Source organism: Arachis ipaensis, chromosome B7 (genome assembly GCF_059453495.1).
Source record: "Arachis ipaensis isolate K30076 ecotype BB chromosome B7, ASM5945349v1, whole genome shotgun sequence".
Taxonomy (NCBI): Eukaryota; Viridiplantae; Streptophyta; class Magnoliopsida; order Fabales; family Fabaceae; genus Arachis; species Arachis ipaensis.
The window spans coordinates 18,138,954-18,162,136 of NC_142442.1; the positions used below are offsets into that span (position 1 = coordinate 18,138,954).

Here is a 23,183-nt window from a genome sequence, read left to right on the forward strand (position 1 = left end):
TTATTTGTGTGGCATTGCATCCCAGTTGAGTGTCTTACAGCTGGGTTTAGATTTTATAGTTGAATGGTCTTCAAAGGATCACTTTTTTTTTTACACAAAGGATCACTTTTAAGTGCTACTCTATTTGGTGTGAGTTCTAGACTCTTAGGTCCGTTCATAAGTTATTTTTTTTCTAACTTCTAACTTATGAAAAGGTATAATATTAATTTTTGGTACAATTTTTAAAATTAAATTGTAGTTTTTAAAAAAATTATTTTAGTACTTATAGAAAAGTTAAAAAAATATTTTTTTATAATAAAAAATTTTTTATTTTTATTTTATTTTAAAATAAATACTTTTAAAATTAAAAAATCAAACACAAAATAATTTATTTATAAGTTATTTTTAATATAAGTATTTATTATTTAAGTTATTTTTTTAAAAAGAATTTAATTAGTTGTTTAACTATCTAAAACTCTATATATAGACGTTTTTTCTTTTTTATAATTAAAGCGTACTAAAACTCTATATTAATTTGTAATACCAAATCACGAGTCCTTTAATGAAAAAGAATTTAGTCAACTGCACTTTTTGAAAGAAAAAATAAAAAAAATTAATAGTAATTCAGTCAACTAATTAGCCAATAATAAAAAAGAAATATACATAAAATACATGCGTCTAAAAATATAAAAAATTCAACTAAAAAATATTTAAAAATAAAACATACTAAATCTAATTTACGGGATTCCTTTGATGATTGATGAGTGTGTTTCATAGTGGGTGAAGATCAAATGATAGCTTCAACAGGCTAATTTACAGGATTCCAAAAGGCTTCGTATAACACCTGAAACGTAGTAAACAAAAAAATTCTATAAAAACCTGTATAACAATCCTAGGCACAAAGACATTAAACATATATAAAAAAACTTTAAAATTTATTTCAATACTTTAGAACACGCTATTTACAACAGAATACATCCAGAATTGAGTCAAGTCTCTCCCGGTACTTTACAACACAAGAACGGTTATTTATTGAGTCAAGTCTCTTCACGCGTCTTAATCTCCAGCTGCCACGAACCTAAAAAGGACAAGATTCATCATTAGTCTCTTTCCAACAGTCTTAAGCTAAAACTCTCATTCACTAATTCAACGTTTCTCTTCTTCTATCACTTCAGTTTAGCTTTTGTCGTCTGCACACAATAAGGTTGACCCTCTGCAAAGTTATAATAGCATTTCTGAATATTAGGAAGGCCCTGGTATACGAAATTCATAAAACTATTATCACATTTCAGTCTCAAACCAACCGACATCACTTGAAGTGCAAAATTCCCACGCATTCCCCATAATAAACTTAAGGATAAAAAGTTAGTTAGACAAGTAAAGATTCTGTTAAAGTTAGATATATTGTCTCTTTTGACATCTGCAACATATAGTAGTATATATAGCATTAAGTGTGCAGAATGTAAACGAGATTCAGTTCAATCAATTCAACTACATTCATTCACTAATTCAACCTTTCTCTTCTTCTCTGTGGTTCACACTCTTCATCAAGTTCTATCACCTCAGTTTAGCTTTTGTCGTCTGCTCACACGATAAGGTTGTCCCTCATTGCAAGATTATAATAGCACTTTGAATATTCCATATATCTGGTTATGTTAACGTGTGATTTTAAATTTGATTGAGTATGTTGGAGAACTATGTTCTTTTATAAAATATTCAGTGAATTATTTCTAAAATTTTCTTTTGGTTATGTTTAGTTTGACGTTTTACTGTGTTTGTAATTGTAGGCAAAGGATGCTAGTTCAGTAGTTAGTTGGGTTTCACTGTCGGAAGGGGCCATCAAATTCAATGTGGATGGAAGTTCAAGAGGAAATCCAGGAAGAGCAGATGTGGCGGCTTGCTTAGAGATCAAGATGGCAACTGTATCGCCGGATTTGTCAGCTATATTGGCTTTGCTGAAGCGGAACTAATAGCTATCCGGCATGGTTTGTGGTTGCCATGGCAATCTGGGTACAGAAAGGTGGAATGTGAAAGTGATTGCATGGTGGCTCTGAAGATTATTCATGATAATGCCGAAGACTTTCCAGAACTCGCACACATTGTTGAAGAAATTCATCAGTTCATGCTTCTTGACTGGGACGTCACTATCTATCATATCATGAGGGAAGGAAATTCATGTGCTGATTTTTTGGCAAAGATCGGTTCTTCTTCAAATTCTACGTTTTTGGTTATGATCAGCCCTCCGCCGGAACTCACTCTTCTTCTTCTTGCCAACTTCAAGGGTGTTCTTTATTCTAGAGTTTAGTTATAAAAATTGTTGAGTTATTTTTTATTATTCCTTGAATAATTATCCATGGTTGATACTCTTTTTTCTCTATTGGATTTAGTCTATAGGGATTTTTTAAGGAGGTATGATCTGCATAAGCCGAGTATCCATATAGTCTATACCAATTTCAATGGAACAATGTACTATTTAGATGCATCATATTCAATTTCAATGAAATTACAAAATTTCTGAAAAAATTATTGAATTCTATATTAACTATTGATAATTGTTAAATTACGTTCATACACACCAATATAATATTTATTGATACATTGATCAAATCATACACATATAGCTAAAGTAGTGGATGAAGTATCCCAAAAGTTGAATCGCATTCCGCTAAATGTAGCTAGACACCCTGTTGGACTCCAAGCTCGTGTATCAGAAGTATACTCACTGTTAGAACCTGGATCTGATGATGTTAGAATGGTTGGAATTTATGGCATTGGTGGAATTGGTAAAACAACTATTGCAAAAGCTGTTTATAACACACTATGTAATCAATTTTGATATGTGAGTTTTCTTGCGAATGTCAGAAAATACAAGCCAGAATTAGGCTCTGATATGTGTGGTCGAAGCATTCACCAATGGGAATCTGCGTTGGATAAATACAAGAGAAGTCCTAATAGGAAAGTTTGGTTGATATTCATGAATCTATTGGATCACTTGATAAACTTGTTTATTTAGGTGTTGAAAGGTGCACTGAGCTGAAGAACTTACCTAGTGTCCTAAAGTTGCCATCTTTAGGATGCATTGCTCTTAACGGTTGTTGTCAACTTGAGAAGTTTCCAGAATTGTTGGGAGAAATGGAAAATTTGAGAATTCTTAAGGTGGAAGAGACCGCAATATAAGAATTGCCTTGTATATTCAATTTCAGTAGCCTTGAGGTTTTAGTGTTGAAATGTTGCTCAAATCTAAAGGAACTTCCTATAAACATTGATATGTTGCCAAATCTTCAGTTACTTGAAATTTCTGGCTGTCCACAACTTCAACTATTTACAAAGAAGCTTAGGAGGTTCAGCACACAGAATTGTTCAACTATTCTGTACAAATTCAGCACCATATTGAATGAATAGTCATCTCTATTCCTTGACCTAATACTTTCATTTCACACATTGAATGAAGTAAACAGCAATGCATTCTTACTTAGTCAGAAGTGTTAGAAACAGCAATGTCCACAAACCCATACATGATTCAAGGAGCAAGGGATGTTTCTTATGGTTAGGCAATATCATTGAGAGCATGATCATCATTATAATTAGTCCTGTCATTCAGTAAGGATCAGTGAATGAATATCATGCATGAAACTACTCTTTTGCTTGAATCCGTGCATTCTAGTCTCTTTTGCAATTGATTCACTTGGAACCTTTTTGTAGTAGGACTTGTGACGTTGTCTTGCATCATAAGAAAACTCCCCATGATTCCATCCGTTTTCAAAATGTAATGTGGTACAAGAATAATGTGGTTATTAACCAGTTTTATCATATAAAATCAATTTGGTTGATTAACTAAAATTAAATTTTTGGTTAACCAAAAAACAAGTTTGGATTTTGGATTAACTAAATCATGTACAACCCTATTACACATTTCATTTTTCCTCATTTCCAAAAGCAACAATCCAGAAAGATTACGAAATGAACATGATAAATCTTTTATGCCAATGCCCTCCAAATAAAGCCATTTAAGATTTTTCGTTACTTCTGAAATTTCTGAAAAGTTTTCCGGTAAGAATTTTTTTAGATAGAAAGAATTTTCCATTTAAGGCTTGAACAACCAAATAGAAAGAATTTTTCCAGTAAGGGAAATTTGATAGCAAGTGAAAAGCTTTGTAGCTTGTTGCAATCTTCCGCATTCAATTTATTTAATAAATTAACTGAACTGTGAACCGTGACTAAATTCTCACCATCTTTAAAAAAAAATTCTTGTAAAGTTTGAAAATTAGCCACATCAAATATCTCTTTCAAAAAATTACTGTAATCGAAATTTAATACTTTTAGTTTTATGCTCACAAACTTCTGAAAACAAAAAAAGAAGAGTCAATCAAATGAACCTCAAATTTAATAACATGCAATATCATAAAAATGAATTTAGTACATTTGTCTTGGATAACCTATTCAACTTGAGAGACATATGGTGGTACTCAGGTAACTTGAGTATGAAGAGATCTTTTGGTTGAAAATCATATGAAAAATACTTTGAAGGATATCTCCACCATTCCAATATTCTTAAACTGTTTGAAAGATAATTGGAAGTGTAATAAAATTAACCTTTTTTATGATAAGTTTTTTGAGATTTTGCATCTCTTTGAAGGTCTTTCCATCCCATTTCACTTCCCTGTTAAATAAAGAAAATTCTAGATACATGATTTTAATGGCACTAGTCCCTTTTAAGATAGAATAAAAATATAAATTAATTAAAACACGTGTGCAAATAAAATCTTTAACAAACTTACGTAGAGAAATTAAATTTATTACTTACTTAATTGTTTCCTAAAACTTTTACTATGTCTTCACAAAACCATAATCTATCACGCTTTTCAGGTATTTCTGGTGACTTTTCTAGAACAATTTCTTTGCTCATGTCCTTTGTAAAAATCATGCATTGTCACTCTATTATCACACCAATTGATCTTTATGAGAGAATTTTCAACTAACACTCCAATATGATATTTTATACACCTCCTATAATAAACTTGAAGTATATTTGTAACTTTCATTAATGTATATCCTTTAAAACAATAAGCAATATCTAGAAAAACATTCTGCTCTTCTTTTCCCAAAACATCAAAGCTTATCTAAAGTATCTTGCGTATTTTATTATCAAGAATTTTTTTATAGTGATCCAATGCAGATTCCCACTTTTCTAAATTTTTTTCAAACAAGTTAGAACCTATTACCTCCAAAGCCAATGGAAGTCCAAAAGCATAAGTTACTGCACGGGTTAAAATATTTGTGTACCTTGAGTTAACAATATTTGTTTTAAAAGCTTTCCAATTAAGCAAATTTAAGGACTCTTTTTCATTCAAACCTTGTATCTCATATGTCATTTCAATGCCATGAAGTGTCGGTAAATATTTGTCTTGTGTACCACGACCAAACCAATCAGGTTTTTCAGCAATTGCTCAACTGTTCAGGATCATCAATATCATCTAAAACTAAAAGAACTTTCTTTTGGCAGAGTCTATGTTGTACCTCTGAAATTCCTTCTTTAACACCTACTATGTAGGCTCTTTCCTTCTTACAAAGAAGATGTATTAAACCATATTTATTTTAATTTTCTCTCACAGTTTCAAGAAAAGCACATGCCTTCAAAATTGTCAGCATCGCAATCAAGTTATAGACGGCAAGAACAAGTGTTGCTTTTTCTATTCCACCAATTCCATGAATACCAACCATGTGAATCGCAGCATTAGATTCAACATCTAGAAGTGAAGCTACTAGAAACTCTTGAAGGCCAGTAACTTTTACTATTTTTTGCCATCATTTGGGCAGCACAAACACTAAATTATCATTTTATTAATTTATGTGTGCAAATTCTGAGAAATGTGGGTGCAAATTATATTGCAAAATATATTAATTTATATGTGCAAAACTTTAATAAATATAAGTGTAAATTATATACTTTTTGTATGCAAAATATCTATAAATATGGATACAAATTATTGTTGGCTAAGTGTTGACAAAAAATGATGATATTTACTGGCCATGTAGCAATGCTTGTGAAGCTACCGCTAACACTGGGGACTCCAATCCAACTGGATGATCAGCAACAGGCAAAGCTGCATGTCGTCTAATCCTTTTTGAGATGTTTTCCACAATATTTCCGATAAACTTGTGTTCATATCCTTCCCTGCCCAATCTAGACTAGTTAATATACATGTGGTTGCATACACACAAAAATGTCTAAGTTCTGGCACTCATTTCAATTTGAAACAAATTTAAGAAGGTGAGGTACCTGTATTTGAAATGATAGCCTGAAAAATTAGCCACTTGATGCAGAGCCTCTTTCCATTTGTCCACCTTCTTGTTCATGTCATCTTTGTATCTGTTCTCATGCTTAGCTATTGCCTCTCCAAAACTGCTTTTAGATGACGTACATCAGAAGGATCCACCTCATAGAAAACCGGCAAAACCAAGCGACTGTTTCCCTTGATGCAGTGAAGGATATATGGACCAGCTCCTCTAAGCAAAAAGAAGAAGCAGCATAGTTAGGAGAGAGTACAATGATGGCAATCTTGGACTTGTGAATTGCCTTGAGAAGCATAGGTGTGGATTCCTTTGTCACAGAGAGCTTTGTAGAGATTGCCAGTGAAACCGTGAACAAAAGTGATGTTCTTATGATATGTTAGAATATAATTAGGATCAATTAGGATCGATTAGCATTATTTAGCATATCTGAATATTTATTATAAGTTACGTCTTTATTATTAGGATTCTCTTAGTCCCTATAAATACCCTTCTATATTGTATCATTCCACACAACTTGAATAGACAACTTGATCACACTCAATAATATACAAATCCTTCCTCCAGTTCAGTTTCTTGTTTCTAACATGGTATCAGAGCCATGGTATCCTCCTCGAAGAGGATAGGTTGTTTTCCTTGTGGTGAAATCACCATACTTTTTTGCATTTTTTTCTCCCTTTTGTCATTCTTTTGATGCTTTTTCACCTCATCGACTAACTTATTTTCTGTCTTGTATTTTTTTGAGTTGAATGATCAAACATCATTGTCATCCGCTGCTTACCTATTCTCATGAATAAATCATAAAGTTTTCGCTCTCTCTACGTTCTCTCGTGACAGTTCCGTCTGTGTTCTCTCGTGGCAGTTCCGTCTGCGTTTTTTTCTGCCAGTTCCGTCTGCCCTTCCTTCAGACAAGCGGCAGTTCCGTCTGCGCTTCCTTCCGGCAGTTCCGTCTGCATCCGTTTTATCAATTTATGCAGTTTTTTTTCTCTTTATTTCGTTGTTTTAAATATGTTTCACTTGAGTTTGAGGAGATGTTAGAATATAATTAGAATCAATTAGGATCAATTAGCATTATTTAGCATATCTGAATATTTATTATAAAATATTACGTCTTTATTATTAGGATTCTCTTAGTCCCTATAAATACCCTTCTATATTATATCATTCCACACAACTTGAATAGACAACTTGATCACATTCAATAATATACAAATCCTTCCTCCGATTCAGTCTCTTGTTTCTAACATGATGCATAAACAAAATAAGGTCAAGAGGCCAAGGACCATGAACCGAGAAACATGGTGAACGGGTCAATGGTGTTGTTTGTTCGAGTGTTGGTTCAATGCTGTCCCAAAATCCCAAAGACTCATTTGAAAAAAATGCTATATTGCCATCAAAGTTTGATAGTTTCAACTAGTTGACAAGTTAACATTTTCATTAGCATGTATATATGGGCTATATTTTTTTTGTTAGTTTAGTCGACCGAAGAACATAAAATCTACTCCTAATATTCTACAAACTTTAGAAATTAAAAAATAAATTTAATTTAATTTTTACATGTCGTTTAACATGTCGTCACACTAATAAAGATAATTATTTTTTACATTAATTATGTGAATAGTTATCCAAATGAATAGATATGATTAAACAATTGTATAAAACGTTTTTATATTAACAGTGTGTCAAAATTAAACTTTTAAAAAAATATGTGACGATTATTCTCATAGATCTTTAAAGCAGTAAGTCAATGAGATGTTATTTGTGAGACAGATTGTGTGGAAGCATTTAATCTTGTTACTCAAGATGATTTTGGGTTTATTGATCCACTGGTGCTCAAAATAAGAGATATCATGCATTGGAATTGACGGGTTGACTTTCGTTTGATTATGAGAGATGCAAACAGGGTGGCAGATACTATGACAAAGATGGCGATGAAGTTACAACTTTCGCATGTGGAGCTTCTTTCACCTTGGGAGGAGTTTAAGAGTAGTCTTGAACGGGACTATCCCTCTATTTAGGCAGTTCCTTATTTTGTTTGTTTTGTTTTTGTTTGTTTAATTTATTTCAGTCACAAAAAAAAAGCAGTAAGAGCATCTTAACTTCAAGAAACTACTATATTAATTTTGATATAGAGATTGTCAAACATAAATCACGTTAACCCAAACTTACTTATCATCAAAATCAATTTTGCAAAATCAATTTTATGCAAACTCCCATTTGCAAACTGTAATCCAAACACACACATAAATATTATTTAGGAAGGATAATAATCACCGTTATTTTTTTTTTTAAAAATGCTTAATAATTATTAGAATTGATTGTTTTTTACTATTATTTTTAATTATGATTTATTTTTTTTAGTATAATAATTTAGAGTAATTCTGCACATACAAGTAATTTTCTATATCATACAAGTCATTTATAAACACGCCGTTTCACGTTTTTTTTGTGCCTCTTTTTCTTCTTCTTTCTCCGTGCTTCCTCTTCCTCTTCCTCTTCTTCTTTTTCTTTCTCTGTGTCTCTTTTGCTTCTCTTCCTCCCTCTTTTTTTTATTGAAATTTCTTCTCCTCTTTTCGTTTTCTCTTTTTCCTTCATCAAAATCACCAGAAAAAACTAAGAAACATTATTCAAGGTACGTTTCTTGCCTTCTCTTTCTCCTTCTTCTTTTTGCTACACGTTCTTCTTCCTCTTCCTGTTCTTCTTCTTTATTTACGTGTTTTTCTCTTTATTTTCTTTCTTCGTTATTCTCGGTTTCCATTATTTTTTGACATCAAGCTCTGAAATCGTTTTTGAAGAAAAAGAAGCAGCAGCAGAAGATGAGGAGGAAAAAGAGAAAGAGTTCTGAATTATGCATAAGGTGTACTTCAACGAATTTTGGGTGTATTTCTTAAATTCTTTGGGTGTATTTTTGTAATTCTTTGGGTGTATTGATTTCAAGAAGAAATATACTGTCTCTCCCTATATTGGGTGTAATTCTTAAATCCTTTGGGTGTATTTCTTAAATCCTTTGAGTATATTTCTGTAATCGTTTGGGTTATTTCTGTAATCGTTTGGTTTATTTCTGTAACTGTTTGGATGTATTTCTGTAATCCTTTGGATGTATTTCTATAATCGTTTGGGTATATTTTTGTAATCGTTCGAGTGTATTTCTGAAGTTTCATCATCTTCAAAACAATTTCAAAACTTGATTTCAGAAACCGTAAAAATAAAAAAAAACAGAAGGAGATCAAAGGCAAATTAAAGAGAAAACGCTTTTCTATACAAATCATACAAGTCATTTATATTCACGCTTCTTCTTCTTCTTCTGCTTCTTCTTCTTCTTCTTTTACTTCTTCTTCTGTAACGCATGTGTTAGGCCCAACTTATAAGACTTGTAAACAAAAATAACTTATATGTGTAGCACTCCTCAATAATTTAATAATATATTTTCAGTCTCTTGACTAAAAACAATAAATTCTAATGCGTTCAAACATTCTTCTCTCTAAAAAAACAGACAAAAAAATAGCAAAAAACACAAGCACTTAGAAAGTCTAACTGTTTGAGATTTTGAGCGAGTCCTTAAGCACTTGGAAGGAGTTGAAGTTGACAAAGACTTGCCGACATTATTTCTATCTCAAATATCAGAAAAAAATATCCCACACAGTCACACACTAATAAAAAGATCTAAGTGGTTGGGACCTGTAGATACTTAAAGTGTAATTGGAATTAAAGCACGTGCGTCAAACTTACTTTATATAACGGCCTCAACAAGCTACGTGTGTCAAAACAGATCGGTCACTATGGCATTCTTCAGTGTTCATCATTTCTTAAGTGTTACACTGTTTCTTACTTTTACACTCAATGAAGTTGCAGCCATATTCAACAGCGATATTACTAATGCATATCTCAACCGTTCAGCTTTTCCACATGGTTTCATTTTCGGGGCAGCAGCTTCTTCTTACCAGGTATTCTCTTTTCCCATAATAATTGTATCATGTTGCCATGAACTATGAATTAAGCTGTCTTTTTATGCAAATTTTCAGGTGGAAGGTGCAGCAGATGAAGGTGGCAGAGAACCAAGTATATGGGATACTTTCACTCATAAATATCCAGGTTTCTAAGTTTTAATCTATTTCTTTGAGTTCAGTCTTCTAAGTTCAGGTCTTTTTGTTAGGGAGACAAAAATTATTATTTTGTTTAGGGTGAAGAGTCTTTATATTTTCTGTTTTGAAAAAGAAATATTAGAAAAATTATTTTTCTTATTTTGGTAAAAAAACTATTTATAGGAATAGTCCAAATTTATATTTACAACAATATTTAAATTTTCAAATTATTTAAAATAGGTAAAAGTATTTATAATTAAATTTACTAAATTTAACGTTTTAATAAACTTTTATTACGAAAAATATATTTCTATATTTATTTATAACTTAATATGTTTATAGCCTAGTTGGATACATTTGTAAACTTGAGCATGATTTATTAACAAATTTAAACTTTTAAAATAGTTTGAGTTTGAATCTATTGACGCGCCGGTCTTAATCTATTTTTCTCCATAATTTTGGAGTTATGATTTGCTCGAAATCGAGACAACTTGGGAAAGGAAGTAATTTATTTAGCACTTGATAAGTGATAACAGTGGTCTCGATTATGAGTAAGAGTGGAAATAGGTCAGGTCAAGTTTTGTTTTTTAACCAACTTAGTCTGTTATGTAATTAATTAGCTTGAGTTTGTAGTCTGTTATAGATTCTTTTTAAAGTATTAAATTTGACATGGTGTGAAGCCTGTTAAAAGGTCGGATAACTTTTTTTTATAAAAATAAAAATATTATTTATAAAAATTTTTGAACTTTTAAAGTATTTAAAATATGCCAATGAGTTATAGCTTAAATGGCATAGTCTCTCCATACTCAATTAAGAGGTTGCGGATTGGAACCTCCTATCTTTGGTAAAAAAAAAGTATTTAAAATATATAAAAATATTTATAATAAAATATAATAAATTTAAAATATTTTATAATTTTGTTAATAATAAAAAATTATTTATATATTTAATTATGTTTTAAGAGGTTCAAGCAGGCCTGACAGGCCAATAAGACCAATTAGTAAATCTGAACCTAACCTGTTAACATATTAAAGATTTTATAAAAATTTAAGTTTATGACTATTTTATAACAGGTCAGATTAAACACAAACCAAACTGCAAGCTCCTAGCAGGCTGCTTAATCTTTTTTCACCCCTAATTATGAGTTCCATTTTCTACTTTAAAAGTTCAAAAGGAAAAATTGTTTTCTAAAAATTGTGGAAAAATTAAATTAAAAAAGTGTTTTATTTTTTCTTTATATGAAAAGGTAAATTAAATTTGGGGTGTTATGAATTTCATTTTTCATATGGTAAATTATAAATCAGAGTTAACTACAAAAAATGCCCCCAAATTATTTAAATGCCGACAAAAATACACTTGAATTTTACTATCGACAAAAATGTCTTTAAATAATTTCAAAACACAACAAAAATACCCAACAATAAATATATATTTTAAAAAAAATACCTTAGAGATTGAATTTTGATGCAATTTTTTACAAGCATGATTATAAAAATAAGATATTATTATACTTAAAATTTTGTGATTTTTTGTTAAGTATATATTATTTTTATAATTTTTTTGTTAACAACCAATAATACTTTTAAAAAATCACAAAACAATATATACTAAGCGAAAAATTACTAAATTTTAAGAATAATAATATCTCATTTTTCTAATCATGCTTGCAAAAAATCGCATCAACATTCAATCTCTAATGTATTTTTTGAGAAATACTGAAATACATGTTTAATGTTAGTTTTTTTGCAAGATTATCTAACATTAAATATGTATTTCAAGAAATACATTAGAGATTGAATTTTGATACAATATTTTGCAAGAATGATTAAAAAAATAAGATATTATTATTCTTAAAATTTAGTGATTTTTCATTAAGTATATATTTTTTGTAATTTTTTGTTAATAACTAATAATACTTTTAAAAAATCACAAAAAATATATACTTAGAAAAATTACCAAATTTTAAAAATAATAATATCTCATTTTTTTAATTATTCTTACAAAATATCTTATCAAAATTCAATCTCTAAGACATTTTTTGAAAATATATATTTACTGTTGGACATTTTTGTCGCGTTTTTAAATTATTTAAAAACATTTTTGTTGATAGTAAAATTCAAGTGCATTTTTGTCCTGTTTGAATAATTCGGGGTGTTTTTGGTGGTTAACCCTTATAAATTACTACATTATGCTTGATTCATGACAGGTAAGATACAAGACGGAAGTAATGGAGATGTAGCTGCTGATGAATATCATCATTATAAGGTGCTGTAACACAAACATTATTACACTGTAATAACTGAAGAACAGAGATATTAAGCAAGCATAATTGTGATTCTTCTGAAGAAAGTATTGATTATGCAGGAAGATGTTGAGGCCATGAAGGATATGAACATGGATGCTTATAGATTCTCAATCTCTTGGTCCAGAATACTCCCAAGTAAGAAACATGACACTAGAGAAACTTCCAATTTTGCACTCTGTTAAATTTGTTATCAAAGCTAACTAAATGTGATGCATTGGCTAATTTCAGAGGGAAGGCTTAATGGAGGTGTTAACAAGGAAGGAGTAAATTATTATAATAACCTCATCAATGAGCTGCTAGCCAAAGGTCATCATCATTAATCAAATATGTTGCAAAGCTAAGATATTAGTAATTGGTTTTTGTTTCTCTTAGGAGTAATTTAAGCATAATGTCTTTCTTTGTTGGTAACTCAATGCAGATATTCAACCCTTTGTGACAATTTTTCATTGGGACCTTCCTCAGGCTTTAGAAGATGAATATGGAGGCTTTTTAAGCCCTGAGATAGTGTAATTTACATCTCCTAATTCCTAACTAGTCAAAGTATTAGTCAACATGTCTTGAACATTAAGTATGTTTGGTTTGTATTTTCATTTTCTGTTTTTAGGATTGTTTCATCTCATGTTTTCTGCATTTTCTTTACAAAATTTTGGAAACAAAAAATACCGAAAATGAAAACAGAAAGCCAAAATACAAACCAAACGCACCAGTCTCACTCTTTCCTGTAGGAATGACTTCCAGGACTATGCTGAGGTTTGCTTTAAGCAGTTTGGTGATAGAGTGAAGCATTGGATTACGATCAACGAGCCGTGGACCTTCAGCTATCATGGCTATGCAACAGGAAAGTATGCACCAGGAAGATGTTCAGCCTGGCAGAACCTTAGCTGCACCGGTGGAGATTCAGGCACTGAGCCCTATATGGTGGCACACCATCTGCTACTAGCTCATGCAGCTGCTGTTAACATCTATAAGACTAAGTATCAGGTTTTGTTACACATTTTTATAAGAAACTTTCAATTGACAAAATGAATGGATCTCTATGAACTAGTTTAGAGTAATATTGGAAGCAAAACCTTACTTTCCTTTGTGTACATAGGCATCTCAGAAGGGCTTAATAGGGATAGCACTGTTTTGTTTCTGGATGGTGCCATTACATGATACAGAATTGGATCATCATGCTGCACAGAGAGCCCTTGATTTCATGGTTGGATGGTATAAATTCTTAATGAGAGAGAAAAAAAAGGACTCATTTGTGAATTTTACTACAGGATCTTGCCACTGAGAAATTCTTATATGCTTCTTGCTCTAATCTGTTGGTTAAACGTCCGATGAACTTCATGGTTAAAAAAAATAAAGATGTAATATAAAATTAGGTGACGAAGAAAATGAAGACTAACATGACATATAGTTAGTGAATTAGAATAAAAGCAAGAACACAAGAATTTTTGTCATTTGAATTCACTGTCAACTGTATGCTGCTGTAGCTTATTTTGTCATATGAATTCACTGTCACATGAGAGCTGATTCAACTAATGAAATTTCAGGTTTATGGAGCCAATAACAAAAGGAGACTACCCAAGTTCCATGCGGCTTCTGGTGGGAAATAGGATGCCAAAGTTCTCTTCATATCAATCAGGGATTTTAAGAGGGTCCTTTGATTTTATTGGATTAAACTACTACACCTCCTATTATGCTGCTGATGCACCAGAACTAAGTAAAGCCAAGCCTAGCTATCTTACAGATTCTCTAGTTACTCTTACAAGTAAGAACATGTTTGTGTGGATAGTACTAATGAGATAAATTTTAATACATAATGAAAAATTATCATATCTTAGGTTAATGATAGAATGATGCTGTTGTTCTCTCTAGCACATATATTAATTCTAATCAGTTTGATTTTAAGGAAAAATAAAACTCTCACTCACTGAATCCAAGATATTTTATTTTCTAGTTTATTGATGCAAGATGCATTTTAATGTGACAGATGAGTGTGATGGAATACCTATTGGTCCAAAGGTAATATATGGATTTGCAGCAGCATATCAATTCTTCAAATTCAGTTACCTTAGCCTCTACATTTGCAGGGTGCTTCAGACTGGTTGTCAGTTTATCCAAAAGGAATTCGTGACCTTTTGTTCTATTTCAAATCGAATTACAACAATCCGTGGATCTACATCACTGAAAATGGTAATATACACAAAAAAAATAAAAGATTCTTTATTGGTTCACATTTAGTTTTAACACAGTATTTGTTTCCTTATGTTTATGGAAACAATGTGTTAATTATGCAGGCATAGATGAACTCGATGATCCAACACTTGCACTTGAGGAAGCCCTTGCAGACGAAACAAGAATTGATTACTATTATAGTCACCTACAATATATTCAAACTGCAATCAAGTATGTGCTATCATATCAGATAAACTATTTTTGCTGACTGAATTGTAAACATGTTTAGTGTGCTCCTAATTTTGTTGGTTTTGCATATTTCAGGGAAGGTGTAAATGTAAAAGGATATTTTGCATGGTCATTTATTGACAACTTTGAATGGGATGCTGGCTACACTATGAGGTTTGGAATCTACTTTACTGATTACAAAAATGGCCTGAAAAGACATCCAAAACAGTCAGCTCTTTGGTTTAAGAATTTACTACAACGTGAAGTACCTACACGTGGTGATTCGCGCTAAGAACTTGAACAATTCATATATAATGTGTGTCTTAGATAAATATCAACTCGACTATGCTACGTGTACATCAAAATCAAGCAAAGTGTAAAATACATGTTGAAATATAAATACACATAAAAATAAATTAAACCACACATGTATTTATTTATACACAAATATATTGGTGGCTGATTTTAGTGACTGATTTTGGTGTGCGAATAACATTTTTTATATCCACTATGATTACTGTGAGTAATGGTTATCATGCCAATATTTGTAAGCAGGGTTTGTAATGCCAAATGTTGTGTTGCTTCTTTTGGTTGTTATGATTTCTATGTATTTCTATGAAAGAAACCTTTTGAAAAAAGAACTATAGAATCTTGTTATGCACTTGTCACCATTCAGAAAATTTCAAACTCAGGACAAAATTCACAAATCACAAATCACGATTCACAACCCAACTATAACTAAGGCCTTTTCTGACCCTCTTTTTTCTAGTCAACTTTTTTAGTTTTTTATAGCTGACCCTTCTTCCACATCTTTTTTTTTTTGTTGCACAATGCATATTCCTGAGAAGCACATACACAACATCATCATCTGTTTCAAATTCAATTTTGCCTTACAGCGCTGAAATTTCCAGGAACTGAGCTCTCATTTAGTAATGACTTCCGATCCATACCTATAGCAGCAGCAAGGTTTTTCCTTCTGCTTCTTCAAAGTAATATATGATCTAGGCATCGAGCATTGTCTTGTTTAAAATTAATAGGGAGATGCTCCCTTAAACACGCAGAAAACATCTAAATTAAAATTTAACACATATAATCACTTAAATTATGTTATTTTTGTCAAAATTATGTCAGATAAATTAATTTGACCGAAAAATAGTGAATCAAATTTTGAATCCGTCTAAATTAATATTATTTTTTATAAAAAAATGACTACAATACTCCTATTATATAAAATGACTAAAATACTCTTATTATATATATTAATTTTAAAAATTCTAAATTCTAATTTTAATAAAAATAATACAATTTAATTGATTATATGTATTAAATTTTAATTTTTAAAAAATATCTTTAAAAAAAGACGTTTTTGACATCTTTATCTAAGTGGTTCCCAAATTAATATATGATCTATACATTTATGTGTATGATTTCATCGATATATCAATAAATATTATATTGGTGTGTATGAACATAATTTAACAATTATCAATAATTAATATAAAATTTAATCTTTTTTACCAGAAATTTTATAATTTCATTGAAGTTGAATATGATACATCTGTACAGTACATTGTTTCACTGACATTGGTATTAGACTATATGATACTCCGCCTATACAGGTTATGCCTCCCTAAGAAACCCCATGAGCCAAACCCCTTGGGAAAAAATTCAATAAAGAAAAAAGAGTACATCAACCATGCGTAATTTAAAGAATAAAAAAAGCTCAAGAATTTTATAACCTTGTACAACTAAGCTCTAGAATAAAGAACACCCTTCGAGTCAGCAAGAAGAAGAGGAGTGAGTTCTGGCGGAGGGTTAATCATAAGAGAAAATTGATAGGAATAAAACACATCATTCTTACTTTCCTGAATTAGAGGAGCAACAATATCCACTCACAACAAGTATTAACACTAGCACAATAATACTCAATAGCAGTGGAAAAATCACATAAACCAGAAATTAAAAACAAGCTAATACACCAAGATTTTTAATGTGAAAAACCTCCTCAATGAGAGAAGTAAAAATCACGAGCAATCAAGATCAGGAAATAGCTTTACTATAATTGAAAAAAAGGTACAAGAGAGTCACAAATTACTGCACAAAACGTGCATACAACAAGCTAAACAACCTAAGTTTCAAAGCTTACAAAACAAGAACAAGAAGATGAAAATACCACAAAAACAGAACTGCTGTGCATGGCCAATATCTCCAGCTACAGACATTGAATCGAAGATCTGAACGGTAAAAACAAAGAACCAGATGTGTAGAATATGTTGTCCAAATTTGAGCTCGATTCAACGGTTAACGAACTTGCAGCGATAAATTTATGAAGATAGCTTTGTATATGTGCGAAAATGACTTTCTCTCTTCTCTTCTCTATAGTGTTTGGTGTTCTCCTTTCAAAATGACTTCTCTCTCTCTCAACCACTTCAACTATTCATGGATTTGGATACTAATATTTTGGCTTTTTCTCCACATAGGAAGGGAGCCCAAAAACCCAACAAATCTCCCCTTCACGACTATGTGGAGGTAACCGCCAATCCGACGATTAAGCAACAAACTTCAAACTTCTATCTTGGTAATGCCTTGGTCATCATATCAGAACCATTCTCATCAGGTATGAACCTTTTCAAGTTCCAACAACTCAACATCCAAAACATCACGTGTCCAGTGATACCTCACATCAATATGTTTGGATTGAGAATGAAAAGTAGAATTTTTACCAAGATGTATAGCACTTTGACTATCACAAAACAACGCATACCTCTCTTGAGTAAACCCGAGTTTTTTCAAAAATTTCTTCATCCAAAGTATCTCCTTGCACGCTTCGGTAATGGCAATAAACTCAGCCTCGGTAGTAGACAAAGCAACACATTTTTGCAATCTAGATTGCCAAGACACAGCTCCACCCGCAAAGTTGATCAAGAAGTCTGAAATGGACCTTCTAGAGTCAATATCTCCTGCCATGTTTGAGTCAGTGTAACCAACTAGAATAGGCTTATCACTTCCATAACACAACTTCATGTTAGAAGTACCATGAAGATATCTCATTATCCATTTTACAGCATTCCAATGCTCTTTTCCTGGGTTTGAAACAAAACGGCTAACACAACCAACAGCATGAGCTATATCCGGTCTTGTGCACACCATATCATACATTAAACTACTCACGGCTGATGCATATGGAACTTTTTCCATGTCTTTCTTCTCTTCATCACTTGATGGACTTTGCTTGCAACTCAATTTGAAGTGTGTAGCAAGAGGAGTACTAACGGCCCTTGCTTTATCTATTTGAAACCTGTGCAACATTGTCTCTATGTATTTCTCCTGTGACAACCAAAGTTTCTTTTTCTTTCTATCACGCTCGATTCTTATGCCAAGAATCTCTTTTGCCGGCCCAAGATTCTTCATTGCAAATGGCATTGCAAGTTGCTTCTTCAACATATCAATTCTAGAAGCATTTTGACCAACAATAAGCATGTCATCAACATATATCAAAAGGATAATAAAATCATTACTAGCAAATTGTTTAACAAATACACAATGATCAGAAGTAGTCTTCTTATAGCCTTGTTCCGCCATAACAGACTCGAACTTCTTGTACCATTGTCTTGGAGCTTGTTTCAAGCCATACAAGCTCTTCTTCAGTTTGCAAACATAATCCTCTTTGCCTTTTATTATGAAACCTTCAGGTTGTTCCATGTGAATTTTATCCTTAAGATCACCATGAAGGAAAGCAGTTTTCACATCCATCTACTCTATCTCTAAATCAAGACTTGCAGCCAAACTCAAAACAGTCATAATAGAAGATCTTCTCACAACCGGTGAAAAGATTTCATTATAGTCAACTCCTTTTTTCTGCCTGTAACCCTTGACCACCAATCTAGCCTTGTACCTTGGACACAGAGAATTTTCTTCATGCTTCAACCTATAAACCCACATGTTCTGCAAAGCTTTCTTTCATTTTGACAACTTCACAAGCGCAAATATTTGATTATCATGCAAGGATTTCATTTCATCTTGCATTGCATTAAACCATTTCTTATTGTTGTCGCCTTCCATAGCTTCCGCATAGCATTCTGGTTCTCCCCCATCAGTCAAGGTCACAAATCCATTAGTAAATGTCACATACTCATTAGAAGAATACCTCGTTGAAGGTCGTCGCCCTCTAGTAGACCTCCTAGGATGGAAACCTGGTGGATCTTCAGGTAGCTCAGGTTGATTATCAGCATCATCATTAACTGGAGCATCAATCGGATCTCCCGTCTCTTGGTCATCAGGAACCAAAGGCTCATTTTGCTGCATATGCTCCTGATCTTAATTCTCTGCTAGTTCTGACGAAGAAGGCAGCTGAACTGGATCTACATCAGTCAAGTCACTGTTCTCTTGTGATTGACTCTTATTTGCCTTATCAATGTCCTCAATGGTCTGGTCTTCAATAAACTCTACATCATGACTCCTTACAAGCTTCTTTTCAACTGGATCATAAAGCCTGTAACCAAACTCATCTTGACCATATCCAATAAAAATGCACTGCCTTGTCTTCACATCCAACTTGGACCTCTCATCCTTTGGAACATGAACAAATGATTTGCATCCAAAGACTCTCAAGTGACCACACGAGACATCTTTGTCCGACCAAACATGATCCTTGAAGACGTAAAGGAAGCTAAATCTAAGAAGCGAAATCCAAGAAACTCAAGTTGGCCGGCGCCGCGCAAGACAGAGCATTTTTTAAGTGGGTTAAGTTTGCATGTACAAAAACGGGAGCATCATGGACTAAACTAATTGCTTGCACAATTATTATTGTGTTATCCTATGTTGATCTTGGACCTATACCTATGTAGGGGAGGTGACGTTGTTGAAGGCGGCGATCATGGCAGTCTTGGGCTGCGCGACGCAATGTGTGTAAAGGAAGTATCTCCATTTACGATCTTGCGAGGCGTGATGGACGTATGAAAACAACACATTTGTGTGTCTCCTATATGTCACGAATGACGACATTGAGAGGCAGAAACCGCCGGCGCGGGGAAGCGTTGTACGACTGGCGTGATGCGAGACTGCGGAAACGACGCAAACTGCGCGACGGTACTGCTGGGCATTCGTGGTGCGCACGTCGGCGTGAACTATGAGCAACGACGGCGGCTGGTGTCTGTGGCGACGCGACACCGGTGAGAGAGGAAGAGACTGAACAAGAAGATAGTCACATCAGATGGGGAAAAAAGAGACCGTTTTTTAAATTTACGTAACCGTTGCAAATCCTTATTTATTTATCATTTGATGTTAATTTTAATTTTATCCCTATTATACACATTATACATTAAATTCATTGGTTCTCATACTTTCTCTTTTGCATTTTATTGAGTGTGAACTCCACTTTTATCTCATCCAATGGTGCATAAAACAAATCATTTCACTAAAGATTAGCTGTGCTATAGAGTAGAACACCAAATGTTCTCCAAAAAATTTAGTTGATAAAATTATTTTTGAAAGATTGAAATGACAAAATGTTTTTAAAAGATTTAAAAACGTAACAAATTTTTTATGTGAAGTGAGTACGTCTTTCTATTCACTTGACTTAGACATTTGTCACATTTTAATTTTTGAATATATTGTTGTCGTTTTTTATTTTTCAAAAATATTTTTGTTAACGACTAAAATCTTGGAGCGCATTTTTGGTAGTTTAATCTATGTTATGTGTAAATCCTAAATCTATGCATGAAAAAACAATACACAATTCAAATTTTCACGTCAAAAATTTTGAAAGAAAGCTTCATGATTATTGTCTCATGGTGGATGTTACAATTTGCAACTTTCAAGTCTCGTCTTCATGATTATTACTAACTTCATTGATTAGATTTAGAAAATTAACTCTGATTCTTTAAAATTCTTAAACTTTCCAACGGATCATTTTGGTCCACATCTCAAACCAGCCACCATACATAGAAGATAGAACAGTTTGAAGTAGCCAATTTCAAGACTAAATTTTTATAGTGGTCTCTTAGATTCACGTCTTTTATCATTTTAGTTTCTCAAATTCAAAATTCACTATACTGATCCTCGAGATCCAATTCCAACGCTTTCCAAGGTTGAATCAACGAGCTAACTCTGACTTGCTACACTAGATCATAGCTACATAGCGTCTTTTCACTTTAGCTCTTAAATAAGGCCAAAAAAATGTCGTTTTGAAGAATGAAGAGAGATATAATGATTTGTACATCATATAAACTCTACTTCCTTTTCTTACGCTGTTTAGCCATATATCCAACGTAGCAAGTCAAATCCAATTCAACACTTAGTTCGCTGATTTAATATTAAGAAGGGTCCAAGAACCAATATAGTGCCCAGAACTGAATCTCAGAACCAATATAAGTAATTTTGAATTTGAGAGACTGAAATGGTAAAAGTTGTGAATCTTGAAGGACCACTTGGGAATTTAGTCCCAATTTCATTGCTTAGATACTATCAAGGAAATTCAGAATGCAAACTAATGGAGCTAACAAGCATCAGGGCCATCTCAATTTAATTGCATATTTAATATAGCTAGTCGAGTACTATACTACTGCATAAGTCCTATGTGGGAGGCCTGATAACAAATTCATGTAACTACCCTCTATACACACTTACTCCTATTATATTGTTAGGCAACCAGTACTTAACACCAGCCAAAACAAAACCATGCCTGGCAATGAAGCACAAATTACCAGCGTTTTGGTATTCAATTGGACAAAACTCCATAAACAACAAATGTTATTACCCACTCTAAATGTATACTAGAGTACAGTGAGCTAACCAATTCAGATATTCCATAGTTGATTTATATATTCCATACTTTTCATACAAGTTTTGAATGACATTAAGAATGCTGCTCCAAGAACCTAAGTTTTCAATGACATTAAGAATGCAAATTTCCTATTATTTATAGTACAACTGCAATGTATCCTCAACATAGCCCATACTCAAGGCTATAATTGATGATCATAATTCATGACAGATATAGTAAATCCATTAGTATGTGTGCAGAAACGGATTAACACATGTAATTAACAAATTACAAACACACAATCAAGTATTTTCTTATTAATTTCCACTGTAAATTCGATTGTTATATAAACACTACGAAAAGGGGACGTTAATAAACCCTAATCGAATTGCTCTCATACCGCATCCTTGGTCGGAGCCGGAATAGCCTCCGCCTTTGCCTCCGGAATCTTCACGTACCCTAACTTCTTAGAGTTATTGATCTTCTCGTCTTCCTCGTCGTCAAGGTAATCGTCGTAACTGTAATCGTGGCGGCTGGAGAACGAGGACCAGACGAGGTATATGGTGGTGGCAGTGAGGGCGCCGCAGCCGACGCCGAAGAGGAGAGCGGCGAAGACGGAGAGGAGGTCCTTGGTGCGGTCACGGAGGGAGCCGAATTCTTCAGCGGAGAATCCGAGTGTCGCGGCGGGGCGAGTTTCAGGGGAACGGCGGCGGGGCTCTGTCATGCCGACGGAGGAATCACTGATGCTACGTGTGAAGAAGACCTTGGAGGGGAAGTGGCGGAAGGAGTGGATCTCAGTGAAGGTGGTGAGGGTAGAGCTGGAAGGGAGGGATGGATCGTCCGATGAGGGAAGGGAGAAGGTGTAGGAGGAGATGAGGAAGCTCCGGCAGGGGCGAGCGGAGGCGCCAGGGGTGGACAGTGCGACGAGGAGGCCGAGGACGACGGCGGACAGCACCGGGTGGACGAGGAGTAGTCGGGCCATTTGAGAGAGAGAATAAGCTGTCAACTGTGAACTGTGAATTGTGAGGCGTGAAGTGCGTGGGATTTTTTTTTCCCAATTAACCCCTTATCTCTCTTGCCATCTTTTCACAAATTTCATATTCTCGTATATTAAAATTAGGGTCTAGAATTTAAAAATTATATAAGATCAAATTCAGAAAAATAAATATATTTTATATTTATAGAAATTTTCTATTTATATAAATTAAATAAATATTTTATTTATTAAAATAAATAATTTTAAAAATTATTACAAAAATATATTATTTATTTAATTTATTAAAATAAAAAATCTTTCATGAGTCCATTTAAATTTAAATATAACAAATTTATCATTAAAAAAGGTAAATTTACAAAACGTCCTAAGTCT

At 32.9% G+C, this 23,183-nt stretch overlaps 2 protein-coding genes and 2 pseudogenes across 2 annotated transcripts; 1 reads left to right on the top strand and 3 right to left on the bottom strand.

Moving 5' to 3' along the window:
* Positions 1 to 3,526: 3,526 nt before the first annotated feature.
* Positions 3,527 to 5,351, bottom strand: LOC148550486 (disease resistance protein Roq1-like; annotated as a pseudogene).
* A 223-nt stretch (positions 5,352 to 5,574) lies between these two features.
* On the bottom strand, positions 5,575 to 6,980 carry LOC148550487 (disease resistance protein RPV1-like; annotated as a pseudogene).
* Positions 6,981 to 10,016: 3,036 nt separating this feature from the next.
* Positions 10,017 to 15,689, top strand: LOC107609759 (beta-glucosidase 12). The gene is made up of 13 exons (XM_016311780.3): positions 10,017 to 10,214; positions 10,293 to 10,362; positions 12,559 to 12,617; positions 12,717 to 12,792; positions 12,886 to 12,963; positions 13,076 to 13,163; positions 13,383 to 13,638; positions 13,751 to 13,866; positions 14,199 to 14,416; positions 14,639 to 14,670; positions 14,739 to 14,841; positions 14,946 to 15,054; positions 15,148 to 15,689. The coding sequence occupies exons 1-13, from the start codon at positions 10,050 to 10,052 to the stop codon at positions 15,341 to 15,343; spliced, it is 1,566 nt and encodes a 521-aa protein (XP_016167266.1). The 5' UTR covers positions 10,017 to 10,049; the 3' UTR covers positions 15,344 to 15,689.
* A 6,245-nt stretch (positions 15,690 to 21,934) lies between these two features.
* On the bottom strand, positions 21,935 to 22,888 carry LOC107609644 (uncharacterized). The gene has a single exon (XM_088493990.1). The coding sequence runs from the start codon at positions 22,794 to 22,796 to the stop codon at positions 22,209 to 22,211; it is 588 nt and encodes a 195-aa protein (XP_088350116.1). The 5' UTR covers positions 22,797 to 22,888; the 3' UTR covers positions 21,935 to 22,208.
* Between the last annotated feature and the right edge of the window lie 295 nt (positions 22,889 to 23,183).